General features: G+C 39.9%; 1 protein-coding gene across 1 annotated transcript in view; it reads left to right on the forward strand.

Moving 5' to 3' along the window:
* The window catches only part of LOC122542423 (fibrillin-1-like), a 598,619-nt gene that overhangs the window by 478,456 nt on the left and 95,748 nt on the right, over positions 1-24,415 (forward strand). Inside the window, exons 36-45 of the mRNA XM_043680114.1 lie at positions 1,085-1,153; positions 1,262-1,387; positions 4,011-4,136; positions 4,265-4,423; positions 4,512-4,580; positions 8,242-8,367; positions 12,384-12,506; positions 15,018-15,143; positions 21,004-21,120; positions 23,171-23,299. Of these exons, the coding sequence (XP_043536049.1) occupies positions 1,085-1,153; positions 1,262-1,387; positions 4,011-4,136; positions 4,265-4,423; positions 4,512-4,580; positions 8,242-8,367; positions 12,384-12,506; positions 15,018-15,143; positions 21,004-21,120; positions 23,171-23,299 (1,170 nt within the window). The remainder of the gene's footprint in view (positions 1-1,084; positions 1,154-1,261; positions 1,388-4,010; positions 4,137-4,264; positions 4,424-4,511; positions 4,581-8,241; positions 8,368-12,383; positions 12,507-15,017; positions 15,144-21,003; positions 21,121-23,170; positions 23,300-24,415) is intronic.

Raw genomic sequence — 24,415 nt, forward strand, 5'->3', positions numbered from 1 at the left:
GGGCAGGAGCAGGCTGAGACAATGGGTCGGCCAGGACAGTCAGGTTTGTGGATTTTGGGCAGGAGGTAGAAAAGGGCAGTGCGGGGTTGTGGGACTATGAGGTTGGAGGCGGTGGATGGGAGATCCCCTGAGGTGATGAGGTTCTGGATGGTCCGGGAGATGGTGGTTTGGTGGTGGGAGGTGGGGTCATGGTCAAGGGGGCAGTAGGAGGAGGTGTCCGTGAGCTGGTGTTTAGCGTCTCCTGTTCCTTGGATGCTGCCTGACCTGCTGCGCTTTTCCAGCAACTCATATGAGTTATCTTACTCAGTATAAGTGTAATGGGATTCATTTACTGTCTCAAGTACACACGCATGTAGCAACTAAAAGGCTTGCTGGTCCAGATCCTGAAGAAATTTTTAACTGTTTGACCAAGATTTGACTTTGATTTGGGGTTTTGCTGTGGGCTGACCCAGAGTCCCTCTATTCAGGGTATGCCCTCAGTGAGGCTATGCAATTGCCTTCACTCAAGTGGTGTTCCCAAGCTCAGTCAGACCAGTGAAGCTTATATTTGAATACCTTGCATCTCATATGCTCCTCTTGCTGTTGAAATATTCCTTAACTAAATCTGTCAACTCTTGAAAGCTTTTAGTATCTGGTGCCTCAGTTAAAGTTAGACTCCTAATAACCAAAAAAGCCACGGTTCCACAAGCAGTCAGGAGAATTACTCATTGTTTTTCATCTCCCTTAATGTCATTTGCCCAGAAAAAGTAACTCATTTTCTCCAATATTGGGCCCAGTCTTTTTAAGTTCAAGACAGAGCAAATAGATTGGTATATATATATATCAAGAATAGACTTAAGAGAGAATGCAAACAATGGTACAGGCAAAAGAATGTTACACGAGCAATAATCCATTGACGTATTACCTACCTGAAATGAAAGTAGCTTGTTTCTTGGGATCAAAGTACATAGAATAAAAACAAAATTGGTAAGCTAAAGGAAACAAAATTTCCCTTAACCTAACTAACAATTCAAGGCTTAAAAAAGACATTGATTTACTTTTGTTTGTATTATTGTAACACTCTGAACCTTTATTTTTTAAACAGCGGAATACAGAACTCTTTGTCCTGGAGGAGAAGGCTTTCGTCCTAATCCCATCACAGTTATTTTGGAGGGTAACCACTTATACCATTTTGTAAATAACATTTCAGATGTTGTAGCCTATGAGCAGTCTCTTCATATTGTTAACAACTTATTCAGTTATCTGTTACTGCTTTATGCAGATATTGATGAATGTAAGGAATTACCTGGACTGTGTCAAGGCGGAACATGCGTCAACACTTTTGGAAGCTTCCAGTGTGAATGTCCACGTGGTTTCTATTTGAATGAAGAAACCAGAGTATGTGAAGGTATATTTATTGAAGTTTGGCATTATTATTTATAATGTCAGAGCTTTCCTTTTGATTCATTGCTCTTTATTTTTCTTAAAGTATTAGTGATGCATATGGTTCATTTTTCTATGTGCTACTTCTTGGAGACAAAATGGGTGACAAAACAGAATCTAGACCAAGAGAAGAAGAGATTGTGAATAAATAGTGCTCAAATTAATGTATTCCCACTGGCTGCCTTTCCAAGATTAAGAATTTAATGCAGGATATCATAGATTGCACCGACATTGTGATAATGTGTTAAACTGCAATACCAGTATGCAATGCCATTAGCTGGTTTAGTATGTACTTAATGTCCAGTTGCACTGACTTCCTAATCTCACTGTACTGCTGCAAGAACTTTCTGATTAGTGGCTAGATAGTAATTTTTGTAATTCAACATTCCTAACCTGGTGCTTTTCCAGATGGGACTACAGATTGGAAAATTGTACCTCTGTCTTTGGATGCTCGCCGACTTTTCACTTCAAGTAAAGGATTATAAAATAACTCATTGTATGCTTCATGACAGACTGAGTTGCTTTTGTACAAATGTAATCAGCTTAAAAATTTTTGGCACATACTTAGAAACAAGTAAGTCGCAGTCAGTGTGCAAATTGGCTTGAAAATTGAGAACTTCCATTAAAGAAAAATAAATGTTAGGGTTTTAAAAGTTGAGATTGCTGAAAAATTAGCATTATTTCTTGAATGCACTTTATATAGTCCTTCAGGAGATGTCTTATTATTGTCTGGAAATTGTTATTGCTGTGATGTTTAATATTAACCACTGTGTAGACTGTTATGTTGCACAATGCATGTTCAGTTTTCCACAAATTTAAAATTGTAGCTGTATTGAAATGCTGTGCACTACAGTACTTAAGTTGTACATTATACATGTTGTATCCATTCTTTCTAAGATTACTAGTCATTAAGAAATAAGCACACAAATTTCCAGTCTCCATACATTGTATAGACAATGCACTCAAGCACTCATATAAAATAGATGATTTTGTTAACCAAAAGAGAAAATGCTGGAAAATCTCAGCAAGTCTGGCAACATCAACTGAGATTTTCCAGCATTTTCTCTTTTGGTTTCAGATTCCAGCATCCGCAGTAATTTGCTTTAATCCTGATTTTGTTAACCTTGTATTTTAGGATCTAAAAAGAAACTAATGCAGACAGAAAATATAGTAAAATGGAGAATTTGTGCGCTGCTGTCAAACCACTTGAGAGGAAGCAAAGTATGGATGCCAATTCACCAAATTTAATAACTACTTCCCTTAAGAGTGACTGCTATTTCAGTCAGGAAAACCATACCTTGATTTCTTTTCCCACTGACCGATAACAAGACAAGCCTGTGTAATTCTGCAAGTGATTGACATTCCTAAAGCACAAGAAATGTTGGCATACGTATATAGTATTCTACCACAATTATGATTTGTAACGACAATGAACATATCATACAGATCAAGTAGCTACTTTCAGACAGAAATACAAAGCTCATACCAAGTGTATTTGTGGACATTTGGGGACTGGTAGGATGACATCTTGGAGACCATGGCAAATCTCTTTAGCTTGTGCTAATAATGTTATTGCAAAGGCAAATACATATTTTGGAGAGCATCACACCGATCAAGCAGGTACTGATTAGTGCTATGTGTAATTTTAAACACGAATGTAGTAAGGAACATTGCTGCATCAGATACTTATCCAATATATATTTAACCTTCCCCTTTAATAAACACTTCTGCATGCAAAACATTCCTTGAAAACCTTTTTTTTAGCATTGTGTAGGGAATCTCCCTGAAATGAAACTGGATCCTATAAATCTATTGTCTGCATTAACTGTCAGCATAAATTGAAACCAAACTACAAACATTCCTTTAGAAGTGGGAGATCTTACACTGACCCAACAAAGCTTAAGAGGAAAGATCAGAGAAGCATAAGGTTTATTCTGTGTATGGCAATGCCACGTCTGATCTGAGTGATTGATGCGGATATTGGGGTGACAGAAACGAAAGGGTAGCTGTTGACCCACCTTGAATTCAATGGAAAAGTTTATTACAGCCTTGCTGTAAAATAGTTCTTATGCAATATATGCTGCCCAGAATAAACTTTTCCATTGAATTCAGCATGGTTAAACAGCTACTCTTTCATTATATGTCATCGTCTCAAAAACATTTTGAGAAAATATTTTAATTCCAACAATACCGATCCTCAATTTGATCATCACAGGTTTGTCTTTTTGTTGAACTGATATTTCAATAGGAAATTTTATAAGTTCTCTGCTACCAGCTGGGAGCCCCACCAGTAACACAAGTCAAGGATTTGGGCACTCACTGTTGGCAAAGAGTCATTATCATCATACCCAAAATTTCAGTAGGAGTTGATGGCTGATGAGGATCCTTGGATGAAAATTACAAATTGTGTCAAATCCTGGTTTCAGCATTATTCTGCACTGAGCAGGTTAGTTGCAGAAGTGCGAACAATCAATCAAATAATACAAATGTGAAAATGGGCAGTATTAATCTCAATTTGTTTTTTGTTTAAATAAGGAAAGCTTACTTTTTATACTCTCCAAACATTTGTTTGTCTGCTTTTTTTCCAGATGTTAATGAGTGCAGTGCTTCACCTGGCATTTGTGGCCCTGGTACCTGTTTCAACACGGTAGGAAATTATACCTGCATCTGTCCACCAGATTATATGCAGGTTAATGGTGGAAACAACTGTATGGGTAAGCATTCACCAACCAGTTAAAAGGATATTAGAAACAATAAATCATGTTTTTCAATCAACTGGTTTCAGTTGTGCTTATCTATAATCTAGCAACTTAATGACCAATTTTATCCTTTCAATCTACAGACAATAGGAAGAGCTTCTGCTTCAAATATTTTGACCGAGAAAATGGTACCTGTAATGGCGAGCTGGCCTTTAATATGACAAAGAAGCTGTGTTGCTGTTCATACATGATTGGAAAAGCTTGGAACAGACCATGTGAGCAGTGTCCACTTCCTGTCACAGGTACGTTTCAATGTATCAAGTTCAGACATTTAGAATTAGAATTCATGATATGTATAGTATATTGACAATATGCTGAATCGTGTTTCAGATGACTTTCTGTTCCTTTGCGGCAGTCGAAGGCCTGGGTATATTATTGATATAAGCGGACAGGCAGTTGGTAAGATCTATTTTTGTTTTCTAAAGAATTACATTTTTTAATGATAGAGACACTTAAGTAGTGAAATGAATAAAATGTGATTATGTTTCTTCAAATATGATTACCTAGCTACTATAACTGCATTTCATGAGATCATTTGAAGACAGATGTTCAATTAGACACGCCATTGTTCTGCCATTCTCATATTCTGATCACTTAACCTGAACCATCAGCATCCTTTCTCCCCCAGCACTCTAACCCTCAATTATTGCATAAATGCTGTCACTCCACACAACGTCATCTCTGATCAAGAGTCATCTAGACTCGAAAGGTTAGCCATCTTTCTCACCATGGATGCTGCCTGATTTGCTGTGATTTCCAGCATTTTTTGTTTTCAGTACAGGTTCCAGCATCTGCAGTAATTTACTCCAATATTATCCAGGTCTTGCTGTATATGGGCACTATGATGAATCCTTCCTTTTCTAAGTGTTTCTGGTGCTGCAAAAACCTGCACACTTTAGATCATTCAGCCTATCAAGTCTGCTTCACCATTCAGTCATGGCTGATAAGATTCTCAATACCATTCTCCTACTTTCTCCCCGTACATGATCCCCTTGACAATCAAGAACCTATCTACCTCAGTCTTAAATATGCTCAATGACCTGGCCTCCACAGCCTTTTGTGGCAATGAATTCCATAGATTCACCACTATCTGGCTGAAGATATTTCTCCTTATCTCCACTCTAAAAGGTCTTCCCTTAGCTCTAAGGCTGTCTTTCCCGCTAATGGTAACATCTTCCCAACATCCACTCTGTTCTGTATTCAATATTCTGTAAGTTTTAATTAGGTCCCCCCCCATCCTTCTAAACTCCATTAAGTATAGACCCAGAGTACTCAAATGTTCTTCATATGTTAAGCTTTTCATTCTTGGGACCATTCTCATGAACTTTCTCTGAACACACTCCAGGGCCAGTACATTCTTCCTGAGATATGGGGCCCAAAGCTGCACACCATGCTCCAAATGTGGTCTGACCAGAGCCTCATAGAGCTTCAGAAATACATCCCTGCTTTTATATTCCAGTCCTCTCAAAATAAATGCCAACATTGCATTTGCCTCCCAAACTACTGACTCAACCTGCAAGTTTACCTTGAAAGAATCCTGGACTAGAACCTCTAAGTCTCTTTGCACTTCAGACTTCTGAATTTTCTCCCCATTTAGAAAATAGTCCATGCCTGTATTCTTCCTACCAAAGTGCATGACCTCACACTTGGCCACATTGTACTCCATCTGCCACTTTCCTAACCTGTCCAGGTTCTTCTGCAGCCTCCCCGCCTCCTCAATACTACCCGTCCCTCTATCTATCTTCGTATCATCTGCAAACTTAGCCAGAATGCCCTCAGTTCCTTCATCTAGATTGTTAATGTAAAAGTGGAAAGTTGTGGTCCCAACACAGCCTTGCAGAATGCCACTTGTCACCAGCTGCCATCCTGAGAAGGACCCTTTTATCCCCACTCTCTGTTTCTGAGCCAGACAGCCAAGCTTCTATCCATACTAGTACCTTGCCTTCTTACAGTCTTCCTTTATTTACTTGCTAGCTACCCCTCTTATTTAATCTTCTCCCTCTTTATTTCTTTTTTTGTAGCCGTCTGTTGGTCTTTGTAAGCTTCCCAATCCTCTGGTTTCCCACTGCCTTTTGCCACATTATATGCTTTTTCACTATCCCTGATTTCCCTAGTCAGCCATGGTTGTCTCATCCTCCCTGTACTTTGCTTCTTTTAACTCAGGATGAATCTCTGCTGTGTCTCCTGAATTACTCCCAGAAATTCCTGCCATTCTTTTCCATTGTCTTTCCTGCTAGGCCTCCCTCCCAGTCAATTCTACCCAGCTCCTCCCCTTGCTTCTAGCTGCCTTTATTCAGCTGTAATACTATTTCCTCTGATACTGACTTCTCCTTCTCAAATTCCAGAGTAAATGCAACCATATTATGATCACTGCCTCTTAAGAGATCATTCACTTTAAGCCACCTTATCAGAACCCTCTTGGTCCTCACCTTCCACCCCACCAACCTCCAGACACATTGCATCATCCTCTGCCATTTCTGCCACCGACAAACAGACCCCACCACCAGAGACATATTTCCCTCCCCATCCCTATCTGCGTTCCAGAGAGACCATTCCATCCGCAACTCCCTTGTCAGGTCCACACCCCCCACCAACTCACCACCCACTCCGGGCACATTCTTCTGCCACCACAAGAAGTGCAAAACCTGCGCCCACAACTCCCCCCTCACCTCCATCCAAGGCCCCCAAGGATCCTTCCACGTCCAACAGAGAATTTACCTGTACTTCCACACACGTCATCTACTGCATCCGTTGCTCCTGATGTGGTCTTCTCTACACTGGGGAGACAGGATGCCCGATCGTTTCAGAGAACATCTCTGGGGCACCCAAACTAAACAACCACACCACTGTGGCTGAACACTTAAACTCCCTCTCACTCCGCCAAGGATCTGCAGGTTCTGGGCCTCCTTCACCGCCAAACCCTAACCACCTAACACCTGAAAGACGTACGCCTCATCTTCCACCTGGGTACCCTCCAATCACACAGGATCAATGTGGATTTCACCAGTTTCCCAATTTCCCCTCCCCCTACGTTATCCCAGATCCAACTTTCCAATTCTGTACCACCCTCTTGAACTGTCCTACCTGCCCATCTTCCTTGCCACCTATCTGCTCCACCTTCCTCTCCAACCTATCACCTTCACCCCCACCTTCATCTACCAATTGTATTCCCACTAATCTTCCCCCCAGCCCCACCTCTGCTCCCACTTATCTCCCAGCCCTCTTGACCCACAAGCCTCATTCTTGATGAATAGCTTATGCCTGAAACGCCGATTCTCCTGCTCTTCGGCTGTGCTTTTCCAGCACCACACTCTTTGACTTGAAGAAGGGTCACTGAACTTGAAACATTAATTCTGTTTTCTCTCCACAGATGCTGTTAGATCTCCTGAGTTTTTTCAGCAATTTCTCTTTTAGCAGCAATAAAACTGTGCTTTACATAATGTAGATATGTGATAGTATGTATCCGATATGGTATTATTGAGGCCTTGCTCATTAGAAAAGTTCACAACTGCATGAACGCAAGATATAAGTAAATTGGCCAAACTTTCACTTGGATTATACCTTCCATGATTTTCTTAAAGGTGCCCTGAGATGTACAGATGGCTGAAATTTGTTGATTCCAACAGGTTATTGAATTTAGTTGGAGAGTGTATGCCATGGAAGGAAATAAAATCTATAAAAATCATGACATTTTTGCTTCCCTGACTAATTCTGATTTAATGTTACCAAATAATTTTGATGCTGGTATACAAAGTGAATTATGTTATCTAATCTAGTCCTCCATTTCATCATGGAGTTTCTGGCCACACTGTACCTTCACATCTTGAAGAATACAGTAGATATCAGTTTACTACAGATGTTCCAGTCCAAGAACATTTGACTTTGAAATACCACTCATTAAAAGTAGTTTTAATACTATTAATTAAAATATATGCAAGATCATTAAAAGAGTATTATATTCACAAATCATTTGCTCATGATTGTAAGTGGAGAAAAACATACTTCAGCAAAAATATAAAGCTTTTCTACAAGGTTAACCTGAAAGTACACTTCATTGCAGACATTGACGAATGCCATTGGATTCCTGGTATTTGTGCAAATGGTGTGTGCATTAATCAACTTGGAAGCTTCCGTTGTGAATGTCCCATGGGATTTCAATATAACGATCAACTGATCAGCTGTGAAGGTAATAAAGAAATGTTTCTTAATTTGTAATCTCTTATGAATTAATTCCTTCAATTTATTTAAAACTATATGGAGAAATAAATAGTCTTTCTTAATGTCTGCTCTTTAAGGTATTCTGTTGAAGTTAAGAAAGACAACAGAATCAACAGAGCAGAAATCTCAAGAAGGAACCATACAGTATGGTTAAGTGAAATAAGGATTGATAGGAAGGGTGAGGGAAGTAACAAATTAAAAATATATATGAATGCACGAAGCATCAGAAATAAGGTGGATGAGCTTGAGGCTCCGTTGGAAATTGGCAGGTACAATGTTGTGGGGATAACTGAGATATGGCTTCAAGTGGACAGGGCCTGGGAAATGAATATTCAAGGCTATATGTGCTATCAAAAGAACAGACTGACGGGCAGAGGGGCCCTGTTGGTGAGGAACGATATTCAGTCCCTTACAAGGGGGGACATCGAGTCAGTATGGATAGAGCTGAGAAATTCTAATGGGAGTCTGGATGTACGATGTAAGTTGAATAAGGAGTTGAAATTGGCCTATCGCAAAGGTTTTACTACAGTTGTTATGGGGGATTTCAACATGCAGGTAGACTGGGAGAATCAGGATGGTTCTGGACTCCAACAAAGGGAGTTTGTGGAGTGCCTCCCAGATGGATTCTTAGAACAGCTTGTACTGAAGCCTACCAGGGAGAAGGCAATTCTGGATCTGGTGTTGTGCAATGAACCAGATTTGATCAGGGATTTCAAAGTAAAGGAGTCATTAAGAGGTAGTGACCATAATATGATAAGTTTTAATCTGCAGTTTGAGAGGAAAAGGGAGAATCAGAAGTGTCAATATTGTAGTTGAACAAAGGAAACTATGGAGCCATGAGGGAGGAGCTGGCCAAAGTTCAATGGTTCAATACCCTAGCAGGGATGGCAGTGGAACAACAATGGCAGGCATTTCTGGATATAATGCAGAAGATGCAGAATCAGTTAAGTCCAAAGAGGAAAAAAGATCCTAAGGGTCGGCAGGGGCGGCCATGGCTTACGAGGGAAGTTAAGGACTGGATGAAGGTAAAAGAGAAGTATAACATAGAAAAGATGAGCAGGAAGCCTGAGGACTGGGAAACTTTTGAAGAGCAACAGAGGATAACAAAAAAGGCAATACGTGGAGAAAAAATGAGGTACAAAAGCAAACTGGCTAAAAATATAAAGGAAGATAGTAAAAGTTTCTGTAGGTATGTGAAAAGAAAACAAAATTGGGCCCTTGAAGAGTAACCCACCCAGATTCATTTCTCTCTGACCAATGCACCGAACATTATAGGAAATTTAGCTTGGCCAATTCACCTAACCTGCATATCTTTGGACTGTGGGAGGAAACCGGAGCACCCGGAGGAAACCCACGCAGATGAAGGGGGAATGTGCACACTCCGCACAGACAGTCGCCTGAGGTGGGAATCGAACCCGGATCCCTGGCGCTGTGAGGCAGCAGTGCTAACCACTGAGCCACCAAAAAGGAGGACGCATGTAACATCACAAAAATGTTGGGGAACATGTGGTCCAGTGTGAGAGAGCATCTGAAGAAAATTTATATTAGTAAGGAAAGACTAACAAATTCCCAGGATCTGATCATCTACATCCCAGAGTAATTTAAAGAAATGGTCCTAGGATTAGTATGTGCATTGGTGGTCATCTTTCAAGATTCCCTAGACTCAGGAATAGTTCCTATGGATTGGAGGATAGCTAATGTAACCTTACTATTTAAGAAAGGAATTAGAGAGAAAACAAGGAATTATAGATTAGTAGTAGGGAAAATGCTAAAGCCCATTATAAAAGATTTATTGGCAGAGCACTTAGAAAATAGTGACAGAATTGGATAGAGTCAGCAGAGAATTATGAAAGGGAAATTATGTTTTAACAAATCTGTCAGGATTTTTAAAGGATGTAGCTTCTAGGATGGATAAGGGACAGCCAATGGATGTGGTTACTTGAACTTTTAGAAGGCATTTGATAAGTTGTGGATAAGAGGAGAGTTGTGTTAAAATTAAAGGAGATGGGATTGTGTTTTTGTACTGACATGGATAGAAACTGGCTGGCAGACAGGAAACAAAAAGTAGAATAACACAGATCATTTTCTGAGTGACAGCCAGTAAACAATGTGGTATCACAGAGATCACTGCTTGGACCCCAGCAATTCACAATATATATTAATGATTTATATGAAGGGACTAAATGTAATATCTTCATATTTGCAGTCAACACAAAGCTGGGTGGGAAGGTGAACTGTGAGGGGAATGCAGAAGTGCTTCGGTGTGATTTAGACAAGTTGAGAGTGAATTGGAAAATGCAGATCAGGTGAGGTATAATGTGGATAAATGTGAGGTCACCCACTTACGTAGCAAAACAGAAAGACTGATTATTATCTGAATAGCAATAGACTGGAAAAGGGAAAGGTGCAGTGGGACCTGGATGCCCTTGTACATCAGTTTCTGAAAGTAAGCATGCAGCTGGAGCAGCGGGTGAAGAAAGCATATAGTGTGTTGGTCATCATGGTGAAAGGATTCAAGTACCGTAGCAGGGATGTCTTGCTGCAATCGTTCACGACCTTAGTGAGAGCACACCTGGAGTATTGAGTGCAAGGGACTTTTGGCATAGGCAATGCATGAAGATGTGGAAAAGAGAGGGATTAATAGAATAGGAATGGGCATTGTTGGAGGGATATGGAAGGAGCATTGAGCAAGGTTGGAATATGCAAGGACACAGGAGGGAAATATGAACTGGGAGGTGAATATGAGCTATGAAGCAATGTGGGAGATGGGTTAGCACTAAAAGGTCTAATATACAAAGGAACCTCGATTATCAAAAGGACTCAGACGGGAGTATTTTATTTGGTTAATCGAATACCAAGTAACATAGTTTAGCCAAGCATCAGGACCTTGCAATCTTGCCGGATAATCCGAAATTTGAATAATCGAATGCCGGATAATCGAGATTCCTCTGTACTTGGAGGACTTGGACAGTGCTGCACTGACCAAGGCTGGCCTTCTAATCAATTCACCTCTCCACCCATGTAGCTCTAGTGCTGCTTTGGATCTGTTCCTGGGTCTACCCAGTTTTGTGTTGACTCATGGAAACCAAACTCTCACAGGACTACCCCAACTTTCAGAAATTAGGAACATAACATTGGGGAGAATTTTAGGCCAAAGTATACAAACCAAGATGCAGTGTGCTCAAGGCTAGATTTTCTTGGAATTTGGACATAATCTTACATGAAGGTGTCTCTGATTTTATTAATTGCTGGCTATCTTCTGAGATTAGTTGGAGGCAGCCACAGTTTCCGAGGAGCACTAGTTTATGGCTTCAGATCTTGCCACTAATTCTCAGACTGAATGAATTTGGTTGGTTGAACCATCTCAACCGCACCCCGTTCACAGCTGTTCTTCCAATTTTATTTCTTCTCCACTAATATATTCACAATTTTCCTTATTCTCAGCTAAAGTAGTGTTTTGCCGACTTCTTAATTTGCTACTATAACTATAGAAAATGATTTATAGTATATTTGTGCAGCATATTTAGAAAATTAGGTGTCATAATTCAATTCAATGAAATTCTTTTGTCGCAACCCGACACACAAGTCTCCTTCCCACCACATCACAACCTTGGACTTCCAGAATATCAGATAATATGTGTCAGAACAAGTCAGTATAGATACTGTCCGAATGTCAGTTTAAAAACCAAATTCTTCTTTCTTTTGATATGTTTCAATAAAATGTATTATATGGCTTTTGTATCATTTGATAACTGGGCTACTATTTCACCGTACATGCTTTGTAAACAAAATGTTCAAAGATAATAGCAAAAGCCACAAACAAAAAAGTATGTACATCTTAATTCTTTATAGATGTTTGAATTTAATGGTAAGGGTATTGATGACGAGCTCCCTTTACAATTATCAGATCAATTGTAAAAACCCTGATTTGGAACGTGATGCCAAAGCTATTTTAATTTGTTAATGTATTCTTTGTTCACTCAGATATGGATGAATGTCAGAATGGCCCCCTTTGTCAACAGAACGCTAATTGTATTAACACTCCTGGGAGCTATCGTTGCGAATGTTTGCCAGGTTACCGTCTCACAATAGCAGGACATTGTATTGGTAAGCAATATCTACTAAAAGCTAAACATAGTTATGTGTTCAGCTATGAACAGTCTTATCCTGCATATCAGGTAGATCTCCTTATTTTTGGAAAAGAAATATCCTAGTTTGATAAACATTTTAAACACTGCACAATGTATAGATTGGTTGTTAACCCTTATCATTAAAGACCTGTTGTGTGGTTGTCAGGCAGAATAAACAAAAATACAAAATGTTTAATTGTAACCTACAATACCTATTTTTAATTAAAAGGAAATATCATTTTCCTGCAATTATATTCATTTCTGAATGTTGTGTAAAGATAAGTGTATAATAATTTTAAAATATCGTTGTGAGGGTCAGAATGCTTTACATGAGAATATAAAAACATTCCAAAGAAGTACTTGGGAAAAGCTGATTAACATGTTAAGACCCTACTGATCTATTGGTTTGCCATTCTAAAGAATGTTTCAGTGGAATAGTTGAGAACTTGTTAAAAGTAGTAAACTGGTAATTGTTTTTTCATATTTCAAGTGAAAGAAAGCAAAATAAATTGGTCTGGTTGATGTTGGTACATCCTTCACTGAGAGAGCACGTCAATAATTTACATATTCCCAATTTACAATTTTCCACCCATTAACATAGAATCATAGAATCTGTACCGTGTGGAAGCAGACCATTCAGCTCATCGAGTCTGCATCGAACCTCTGAAGAGCGACCCACCCCACTACCCTACCCATTTAACTCCACATTTCCCATGGCTAATCCACCTAACCTACACATGCTTGGACACTATGGGCAATTTAGCATGGCCAATCCATGTAACCTGAAAATCTTTGGACTGTGGGTGAAAACTGGAGCACCCAGAGGAAACCCACTCAAGCGGGGGAAAATGAGAAAATGTGCATACTCCACACAGACATTAGCACAAGGGTGGAATTGAACCCAGATCTTTGGCGGTGTGAGGCAGCAGTGCTAACCACTGAGCCACCATTCCACCCTAATGAAACTAATGAAGTAAAAAAAATCATGGTCTAAAAGTTTGCAGTTAATAGTATACATTCAGAGTACAGGAAATGAAAGTGTTTACCCAAATTGAGAATCGCCTTGCCATTTCTCACAAGTACTTCAATATTCATAGCATTAAGATTGAGAATACGTGATGGAATTACATGGCTGCTTCACGTGTTCTGTGATATCTATCAAGATGCAGAGTCACAGAGTATTGCAGCAGTGAAAGAGACCCTTCAACCCATTATGTCAGCACCAGCCATCAAGTACCTATCTACCTAAATCCCTTTTCTCAGTACTTAATCCATTGCCTTGTACACTTTAGCATTTCAAGAGTACACCAAGGTACTACTTAAGTGTTGAAATAGTTCCCAGTTTTACCGTCTTTGAGGCAGAGTTCCAGATCTCCACCACCTTTTAGGTACAAATGATCATGATTTCACAGCAAGCAGCAGAGAGGTTCCTGTTAATGCTATTTAAAATATATTGTTCTAATCCAGAAGCTCAGTTGGTGGGGGATAGAACTGGCATCAACTTTTACACACTTGTATATATGTTTAGAAGTACTCATACACAAGCTTAAACCTCCTAACCATAAAAACAACAACTTTAGTCCATGTCTACACACAAAGGGGTGGTAGAGGTTTGGAACTCTTTCTACAATGGCAATTGGTGCTAGATCGGTTCTTCATTTTACTTAGATTACTTACATGTGGAAACAGGCCCTTCGGCCCAACAAGTCCACACCAAAGCGCACCCACCCAGACCCATTCCCCTACACTTAACGCTACAGGCAATTTAACATGGCCAATTCACCTAACCTGCACATTTTTGGACTGTGGGAGGAAACCGGAGCACCCGGAGGAAACCCACACAGACACGGGAAAATGTGCAAACTCCACATAGACAGTCGCCTGAGGCGGGAATTGAACCCAGATCTCTGGCACTGTGAGGCAGCAGTGCTAACCACTGTGCCACCGTGCCGCCCGTGTAAGTCTGAGATTTACAAATTTTTATTAGGCAACTGTATTAAGGGATTTGGAGAAAGGCCACAATCACATTGAATAGCAGAACAGGCTTTAGGGCTGAAAAGCTTAATCCTGTTCCTATGTCTATTTATAGGAGTGAAATGGATCCTAACTGACTGCTCATCACCTGAAGGCAATTAAACACAATCTCTAAACATCACAGTTCACGTTCCGATGTGTACTAGTGTTACCATATACATAATGTGTACAGAAAAACACAAAACATTAGAAATACAGATGCATCAAATCTGAAAAAGGCAGATTAATGGTTGAAGCAGGAACATGCAGCAAAATTGGTCTTCACTTGACATTTCAGATACTGACCAACTACTGTATGTTACAATATTTTTAATCTTCTTTAAATTCTTGGTATTCAGATGGCATTTTTAATTGTTAAAAACTTTACCCTCAGTTGTATGAAAGAATGATTGCTGCTCGTTGTTTCAAATTTACTTCCTCTGTTTTTGGAAAATTCAATTTCTTTTGTATGCAGATCGTAATGAATGTCATGATATCCCCAATGTTTGCAGTCATGGTCAATGTACTGACACTGTAGGAAGCTACTACTGCACATGTCGCAATGGCTTCAAAGCAACACCAGATAAAACAATGTGTATGGGTAAGTAAACAATGAACCATGGTCTTTGGAAGTTCATAGCATGAAATTGCACACTCAATGACTTTCCTAATTTTGCAATCCAATCGGCTATATTCATTTGTGGTCATAACTAAGTAGAAAAATGAGTGGAGTTTGTGTCCATCCAGTTTTCTATTGGATTTTATGCTCCATGTACATAGATCCCTGAAAGTTGCCACCCAACTTGATAGGGTTGTTAAGAAGGCATATGGTGTGTTAGCTTTTATTGGTAGAGGGATTGAGTTTTGGAGCCAAAAGGTCATGCTGCAGTTGTACAAAACTCTGGTGCGGCCAGAGTCTGGCTGGATTTTTGTGGTTGGATTTTTGTGTGTGGTTCTGGTCACCACATTATAGGAAAGATGTGGAAGCTTTAGGAAGGGTTCAGAAGAGATTTACTAGGATGATGCCTGGTATGGAGGGAAGGTCTTATGAGGAAAGGCTGAGGGACTTGAGACTTTTCGCTGTAGAGAGGCAGGTTGAGAGGTGACTTAATTGAGACATATAAGATAATCAAAGGGTTACATAAGATGGACAGTGAGAGCCTTTTTTCCTCAGATGATGATGGCTAGCACTAGGAGACATAGCTTTAAATTGAGGGATGATAGATATAGGACAGATGTCAGAGGTAGTTTCTTTACTCAGAGTAGTAGGCGCGTGGAATGCACTGCCTGCAACAGTAGTAGATTCGCCAACTTTAAGGGCATTTAAATGGTCATTGGATAAACATATGGATGAAAATGGAATCATGTAGAATAGATGGACTTCAGATTGATTCCACAGGTCGGCGCAACATCAAGGGCCAAAGGGTCTGTACTGCACTAGGGGGCATAAGTTTAAGGTAATTGAAGGAAGGTTTAGGGGAGATGTCAGAGATAGGTTATTTACTCAGAGAGTGGTGGATGTATGGAATGCACTGCCAGCATTCAGAGTAGAATCAGATACATTAGGGACATTTAAGCAACTCTTGGATAGGCACATGGAAGTTAATACAATGAAGGGTATGTAGGTTAGTCTGATCTTAGAGTAGGATAAAAGGCCGGCACAACATCGAGGGCCAAAGGACCTGTACTGTGCTGTACTGTTCTATGTTTTATATTTAATTACATTAAAGGCACTGTATAAACGCAAGTTGTTATAAGGCTAACATTACTAAGTATTAGAGAGGTGCCCACATTGCGGATTAAGGGACTAGAGAAAGGAAGGGAATTGGTGACCACCAGACAGTCCAAGAGAAATGTGCAGGGGTCCCCTGGTGTCCCACTGACAAATCATGTTTCCAGTTTGGAAGTTGATGAGGCTGCTGGTTCCTCAAGGAAGTGCAGTCAGAGCTAAGCTTCTGGCACCACAAGTGACTCAATTGTAACTGAGGGGAGGAAGAAGAAAAGAGGAGCAATAGTGATAGGTGATTCATTAATTAAGTGAATAGACAGGTGTTTCTGTGGCTATCAACATAACTCCAGGATGGTATGTTACCTCCCTGGTGCCACAATCAAGAACGTCCTGTAGTCTCTTTGTGGCATTCTTTGGGGGGAGAATGACCAGCCAGAGGTTATGGTCCATGATGATACCAATGATTCTGGTAGAAAGGGGGCTGGGATTCTGCAATTGGAACTTAGTGAGCTAGGTAGAAAGTTAGCTAAATAGAACCACAAATATAGTAATGTCAGGGTTACTCGCAGTGCCACTTGCAGGCAACTACAGGAATGGGAGGATAAGGCAGATGAATGCAGGGCAAGACAGATGGTACAGGTTAGAGGGCTTTAGATTGCGGGAGTGACTCTGGGAGACATAGCACCTCTGCAAACAATATGATTGCACCTAAACAGAGCTGGGACTGAGGTTCCTGCAGAGTGTTTTGCTAGTGCCATTGAGAGGGCTTTTAAGTAACTTGGCAGAGCTGTGAGAACAAGAAAGAATAGTGGAGAAGAATATCATAGCTTGCGAAATACTTACGGCTATAGTTGGCACTAGCATAGAAAGTAATAAGTTGATAAATGAAGTGGGAGTAAGGGAGAAAGAAAGCCCAAAATAGAGTTGATGTGCATGTAAATAAATGCATAGGGTATGGTAAATAAAGCTGGGGAGTCACATATGCAGATTGTAATGTGGAATTATAATCAGTGATGGAGACCTGGCTTAAGGAAGGGCAAGATTGGGTGTTTTCCTACGTGTAAGTTGTTCAAGGAAGATCAGAAAGTAAAGTAGCACCATTAGTTCAGGAAGACATTGCAATGCTGAAGAAAGATGATGTCTCTCACTGTTCAAGGACAGAGTCAGTTTAAAGAACAAAGAAAGTTTACAGCCCAGGAACAGGCCCTTTGGCCCTCCAAGCCTGAACCGATCCAAATCTACTGTCTAAACCTGTCGGCCAATTCCTAAGCATCTGTCTCCCTCTGCTCCTCACCTACTTATGCATCTGTCCTGACGCATCTTATATAAATCTACCGTGCCTGCCTCTACTACCTCTGCTGGCAACACATTCCAGACACCCACCACCCTCTGTGGAAAATTTGGCGAGAGCTATAGAATAAAAGGGTACAATTACATTGCTCACAGTAGCCTATAGACTACCAACTAGTAAAAAAAAGTGTAGAGGAGCAAAACTGCAGGGAAATTACAGAGAAGTACCAATATTATGGAGTAGTTATAATAGGCACTTCAATTGGCCAATGTGCACTGAAATACTGGTAGTGTAACGGATAACAAGGGGTAAGTGTTCCTAGATTGTCTTTCGCAGAGTTTCCTACAGTAATATGCTTTTAATCGAACAAGGGAAGATGCAATGTTAGACACGATCCTTGAAAGGAGGAGGGCGAAGTTGATCAAGTATCTGTGCAAGCCTGAGATAGCAATGTTGGCCAGGAATAAGGTGATGTGTTTAAGGGGCAGACATCTGGAACCTCAGGGTCTTTTTTGCAGACAGAACGCAGGTGTTCTGCGAAGCAGTCACCAAGTCTCAGCTTCGTTTCCCCAATGTAGAGAAAGGAAACAGGATTAGCTGAGTGACAGGAGACAGAGTGATGGTCAGTGAATGTTTTTCAAACGTGAAAGAACTGTAAACTGAGAGGAGGACAGCATAGAACTCCAAAACGAAGTAGACAAGTTGGTGGATTGGATGGATAGGTATCAGATGAGGTTAAATGCAGGGAGGTATGAGGTGATGCAGAAGAACATTCAAGGACAATATAAAGTGGGGGCTACAGTTCTAAATGACGTGCAGGAACAGAGGGACCTTGATGTAGGTGTGTATATTTCATTGCAGGTGGCAAAACAGTTGAAGAGATCAGCTAATAAAGCATATAGTGTTCTCAGCTTTATTAATAGGCGCATAGAGTACAAGAGCAAGGAGGAGATGATGAACTTGTACAAGACACACTTGTTAGACCTCAGCTGGAGAATTGTGCACTGTTGTGGGAGCCACGTTATAGCAAAGAAGTGAATGCATTGGAGAGAGTGTAGAAGCTGTTTACAAGAATGACCATAGGAATAAGAAACTGCAGTTATAAGGATAGATTGAAGAGGTTGTTCTCCTTAGGGAGAAGAAGGCTGAGAGGAGATTTGATAGAGATTTTCAAAATCATGAGTGGGTTCAACAGAGTGTTGAGGGAGAACGCCTTCTCCCACTTGTGAAAGAAAAAAAAACAGGAGGGCATAGATTTACTGATGTGCAAAAAAAAAGCAACGGTATTAAGAGAAAAAAAACTTTTACACACAACAGGTGTTTAAGGTATGGAATGTAATGCATGGAAATGTGTTGGAGGCAGGTTCAATTGAGGCATGCATGACAGCATTGAATGATAATTTGGGTAGAAATAATGTACATCAATATGGGGAAAAGACAGGAGATTGGTACTAGGTAATAAAACCAGCGCGAGTCCAGTGAGCCAAATAGTCTCCTCCTGCGCCATAACAATGTTTTGGTTCTGTGATAGTAATCGGCAGCTATGTCAAAAAATCAAATCATTCTGCATCTTTACAGACATGTTTTTCTCAGGAGGGTGACAAGCAGGATCACCTTATTCTGCACTGTTTTTACTTTACCTGGTCAAATGGGATTTAACTGTTAAACCAATTCATTACTTATCACTGTCATTTTCATCCCTTCACATTTATTATATTAAACAAAGGACTTTGCCTGACAGTTTTGTTATCTAAACAACTTACTTTATTTATAAGTACATATAGAAATTATTATAAACATCTATAAGGAATATAAGCATTTTTGTCCCTTTTTATTGGGCACATTTTTCCATTTAATAATCACCTTTTTATCAATCCTTTTGCTGCTTATATGGAATTTCTTACCTCCTGTAATAAATTCAAAGCAAAATTCTCAACATGTCCAAAACATTATTAAGCTGGTGCTGTTCATCTATCATTCCCTTGCTCACAAACCAACAATAGTTACTGGTCAGTACCACTTCAGTTTAAAAATTCACAACTTATTTTCAAATTCCTCTAGAGTCTTATCTCTCTGTCTCTGTAATCATCTCTGACATTACAACCCTCTGAAATCTTTGACTTCCCACAGTAATGATCTTTACCTGATTTTAATCCCTGATTTTAATTCCTCCACCAATGGTAACTATTTTTCAGGTGCTTGAGCATTAAACTCTATAGGATTCTGCTACTTTTCATTTCTCTCCGACTTCATAATAGTCCTTAAAATCTAACTTTTGAACCAAACTTTTTGTCACCTTTCCTAAATTTCCTTATATAACTTGTTGTCAAATTTTGTTTGGAAATGTTGCTGCGTAGTGATTTAAGCACTTTACTACATTAAAAGCACAGTATAAATGCAAGTTATTGTAGAAAATAATGCATTGGGCACCAAACTAATGACATCCAGGAATATGGAGATAGTGTGGGAAAACTGCAATGAAAAGATGATCAACTATAACCTAGGATGGTAAGGCAGGCTGAATGGACTGAGGTGCCTACTCCTACTCCTATTCCTATGATCCTATACCCGCTTCGCTGTTTTGTGTAATCTTTATTACTGGACATACTACTACACTGTGGCAAATCAGGGGTATGACAAGCTAGTTTCTTTTTGTACTCTAAACTAGAGAGATAATAGAAAATGGAAATTTGGTGGAGGTTTATATTTACTAGTACCATGAGATGGACCTCAAACTTAATGGTGGAACTGCCAGTCCCTGTTATTGACGCCAGGAAAAATAATGATTCGGTGGGTGTAAAGCAGCAGAAACAATTACAAAAGCAGTTGAAAAGCTGATCTTGTGAAAAACAAATTGTTTGCCTGAGTAATATGTTCTGATTGTTGTTTTTAATATATAAAGCAAAAAGCTCAGAGACCTCCTGCAGCAGAATGAAGACCTAAAGTAACCAGCCAGCTTAATTAATCAACAGAAAGATTGCATGATGAATAACATATGAGCATGTGACTGCTCATAGCTCCTTGTTGGGAAGTCATGGGTTTAATCCATATGTCATGCTATTGAGGAATAAGGCATGCATTTACTCTGTGGTCTCAAGCTACGGTTCCAGTTGGACATTCCAGAGAGTCAGCTTATGCTGCTTTTGTATGCCTTCTGCCAACTAATTCAGATTTGCATTGGCAGTAGAGTGACACGAGATTAGCTATAGTTGTCATTTAACCCAAAGGGAGAAGGATTGAAGGGCAATATTCTCTTTATAAAGTACATTATGTGAAGCAAAGGGATTCCTATCAATAGAAAAGTTGCATCAAAATAATGCATGTTTGCTAGTCTGATTACTTATTTCAGTACTCTTTTTTTTAATGTGTAGAAAATCAGATGCAAAATAAAGTTTTTCCCAAATTAAAAGGTAACTGATAATTCCCTTTTCAATTTTCCAGATATTGATGAATGTGAAAGGCAGCCATGTGGCAATGGGACCTGTAAGAACACAGTAGGTTCCTATAGTTGTTTGTGCTTTCCTGGATTCATGCTATCACATAACAATGACTGCATTGGTAAGTTAATCATAGTGTTATTCTGAGCTAAGCAAATGTAGAAGTCTACAGGAAACAAGTTTAAATGTTTCATATTTTATATAATACATGGTGAATCCTGTAATTAACTTCTAAATTCTGGATTTTAAAAAATGAAGGAATTTTGCATGAGAATCTTTCCTATTTTGTATTGAGGGGAAACACAAGAAAGAATTCCACTCTCCTAAAAGGGAGCTGCACTCACAGGGATCGTTGTTCCGCAGACTGACATTTTTAAGTTATCGCCCTATCTGCTCCTGTGCTGTACGTTTTTCCCTATGGTTTGAGACTAAGCAAAGTCATCGATTACCTGACACGTTAGCAGTGAAGTCTGTAAGCATAGTATTAATCACAAAATAGGACTTTAAACAAAGCTACAATTATAGAAGTATAGCTTGTATGAGGTCATACTTTTATTTCTTTTAAATATACTGTCAGTGCGTATTACTCTAGTTTGTCTTCTTGGTACTGTAGTCAGTATATTTTTCCTTTAATTGAAGCATTGTGACATACATAAACTTAATTTACACAGTCAAAGCATTGGTTGCCATGCAAATAAAATGTCTCTGGGATTAGAATAGTTTAGTGGTTGTTATTGACCAACACACACACGATGGGCGAAAGGGCTTTTTGCCTTGCTGTAGACCTTATGACTTTATTCAGAAATTAATAAGATATTTGAAGTCCTGTATCACGATGAGATTTCAATTGACAAGCTCTAAGTTGCTAGACTGTTAAAGAATATTCGTGAGTAGAGTACAATATTACTGTCAAAAAATATTTGTTCTGGACAATAACATCTCCAGTAAGAAAGCCTAACATTCCATTCCTCCCTGGCATTCAGTTGCACTACCATCACCATCAACATCCTTGGAATTACTATTGACCAGAAGCTTAACTGGACCAGCCATATGTGTACTGCAGCAACCTGTCAGAGATTGGGTATGCTGGAGGCAAGTGACTCGCCTACTGCCTCCATAAAGCCATACCATCATATGCAAAGCGCAAGTTAGTAGTGTGTACTTACCTGGATCAGAATGCTCCAGCAACATTCTAGAAGCTCAACATCATTCAGAGCAGAGCAATTACCAGCATCCTCCACAGAAATGCATTATCATATGCATTATCTACAAGTATAAGATTTGGTGATTGCTTTCTCTCTTTCAGAAAGTGTCTGACAACTAACCATAATTAAACAGAATATAACAAATTATATGCTTGGTTAATTGAGTGAAAATGTCATTTTTGAAAAATAAGAGTTGAGAGGGTGTTCCTGGAAAAGCACAGCAGGTCAGTCAGCATCTGAGGAGCAGGAAAATCAATGTTTCGGGCCGGAGCCCTTCCTGATGAAAGGTCTTTGCCCAAAATGCCAATTTTCCTCCTCCTCAGATGCTGCCTGACCTCCTGTGCTTTTCCAATAACACAGTCTCAACTCTGATCTCCAGCATCTGCAGACCTCACTGTCCCCCATTATTGAGAAATAACTCAATCTGATACAACAACCACTTTTACACCTCCCCAAGGCTTCTTCAGCAACAACTCCCAAACCTGCAACATCCTCTGCCTTGAAAGACAAGAGCAATTGATGTATGGGAAAACCAGCACCTCAAGTTCCCCATCAAATTACATGCAACCAAACTTGGAAATATATCACTGTTCCTTAACTATTGGGAAGTGCCAACCTGACAGAACTGTGCAAGTACTTGCACCACACAGACTGCAGCAGTTCAATAAGATGTCTCATCACTTTCTTATCATGGCTAATTTGGGATGGGCAATAAATGCTGCCTTGCCAGCAATGCCCACATTTCAAGAACAAATAAAACCAAAATTTCACGTTGATACAGAATATGCAACCAGGCAATTCCCTATGAATTATGTCATCTTTTTAACATGTAGAAAATTGGGTTCAGGTTTGTCAATGAACATGGCTGTTCAAAATTAAAAATATGGTATTACATTAAAACAGATCATGAAATAAATCAATATATTAAAACCAAAAATGTGACAATAATTTTCTGTTCCTCTTTAGATATCGATGAGTGCACTACCATGAATGGTGCTTTGTGTAGAAATGGACAATGCATCAATACTATTGGAACATTCCAGTGCTTCTGCAATGAAGGTTATGAACTGACAGCTGATAGAAGAAGTTGTGTTGGTAAGCAAAGCTAATGAACCGAGGGGAACAAGGTTGTACATCTTTACCTATTGCTATCAAATCTAGGAGCATACTACAACATCAAAGTTGTGAACACTTGGTTGTTAAAATCACAACTTTGTGGTATAGGATCATGTCTTCCTATCTTCATTTTAACATTGTAAAGGACTGTGTTATCTCCTCCATCCATGCTAATATATTAGTTCCAACACAATATCGTGTGTATTAATTCCTGAAGAAGGACTTATGCCCGAAACGTCGATTCTTCTGCCCCTCGGATGCTGCCTGGCCTGCTGTGTTTTTCCAGCACCACATTTTTCAACTCTGGTACTGCAGCATCTGTAGTTCTCACTTTCTCCTAGTCAAGCAGAGTTTCTCCAGTTCTGGATTGCAGATGAGAGTTAGATCATTTTGCAATAATGGAGGAATCGACAAAGATGGTGATGCAGAGGAGCTTGATGTCATCAAAGTAGATGTAAAAACTAACTGTATGCTTTAGGATGCTGTTGCCAAAGGATGTTGATCAGAAATGTAAGAGGACTAAGTGAAACTATGTGGGAGCCGGAAGAGAAGTCATTCCAGCTGATAGTCTGACTGTGATGAGAAAGGTAAACATGGAACCAGATGAGACTATTCCTAACCAGTTACATTGACTGTATCGGTAGTTCTGGAAATGTGTTGCTGGAAAAGCGCAGCAGGTCAGGCAGCATCCAGGGAACAGGAGAATCGACGTTTCGGGCATAAGCCCTTCTTCAGGAATGAGGAAAGTTTGTCCAGCAGGCTAAGATAAAAGGTAGGGAGGAGGGACTTGGGGGAGGGGCGTCGGAAATGTGATAGGTGGAAAGAGGTCAAAGTGAGGGTGATAGGTCAGACTGGGGTGGGGGCGGAGAGGTCGGGAAGAAGATTGCAGGTTAGGAAGGCGGTGCTGAATTCGATGGATTTGACTGAGACAAGGTGGGGGGAGGGGAAATGAGGAAACTGGTGAAACCCGAGTTCATCCCTTGTGGTTGGAGAGTTCCTAGCCGGAAGATGAGGCGTTCTTCATCCAACCGTCGTTTCGCTGTGGTCTGACGATGGAGGAATCCAAAGACCTGCATATCCTTGGTGGAATGGGAG

Source organism: Chiloscyllium plagiosum, chromosome 40 (genome assembly GCF_004010195.1).
Source record: "Chiloscyllium plagiosum isolate BGI_BamShark_2017 chromosome 40, ASM401019v2, whole genome shotgun sequence".
Lineage (NCBI taxonomy): Eukaryota > Metazoa > Chordata > Chondrichthyes > Orectolobiformes > Hemiscylliidae > Chiloscyllium > Chiloscyllium plagiosum.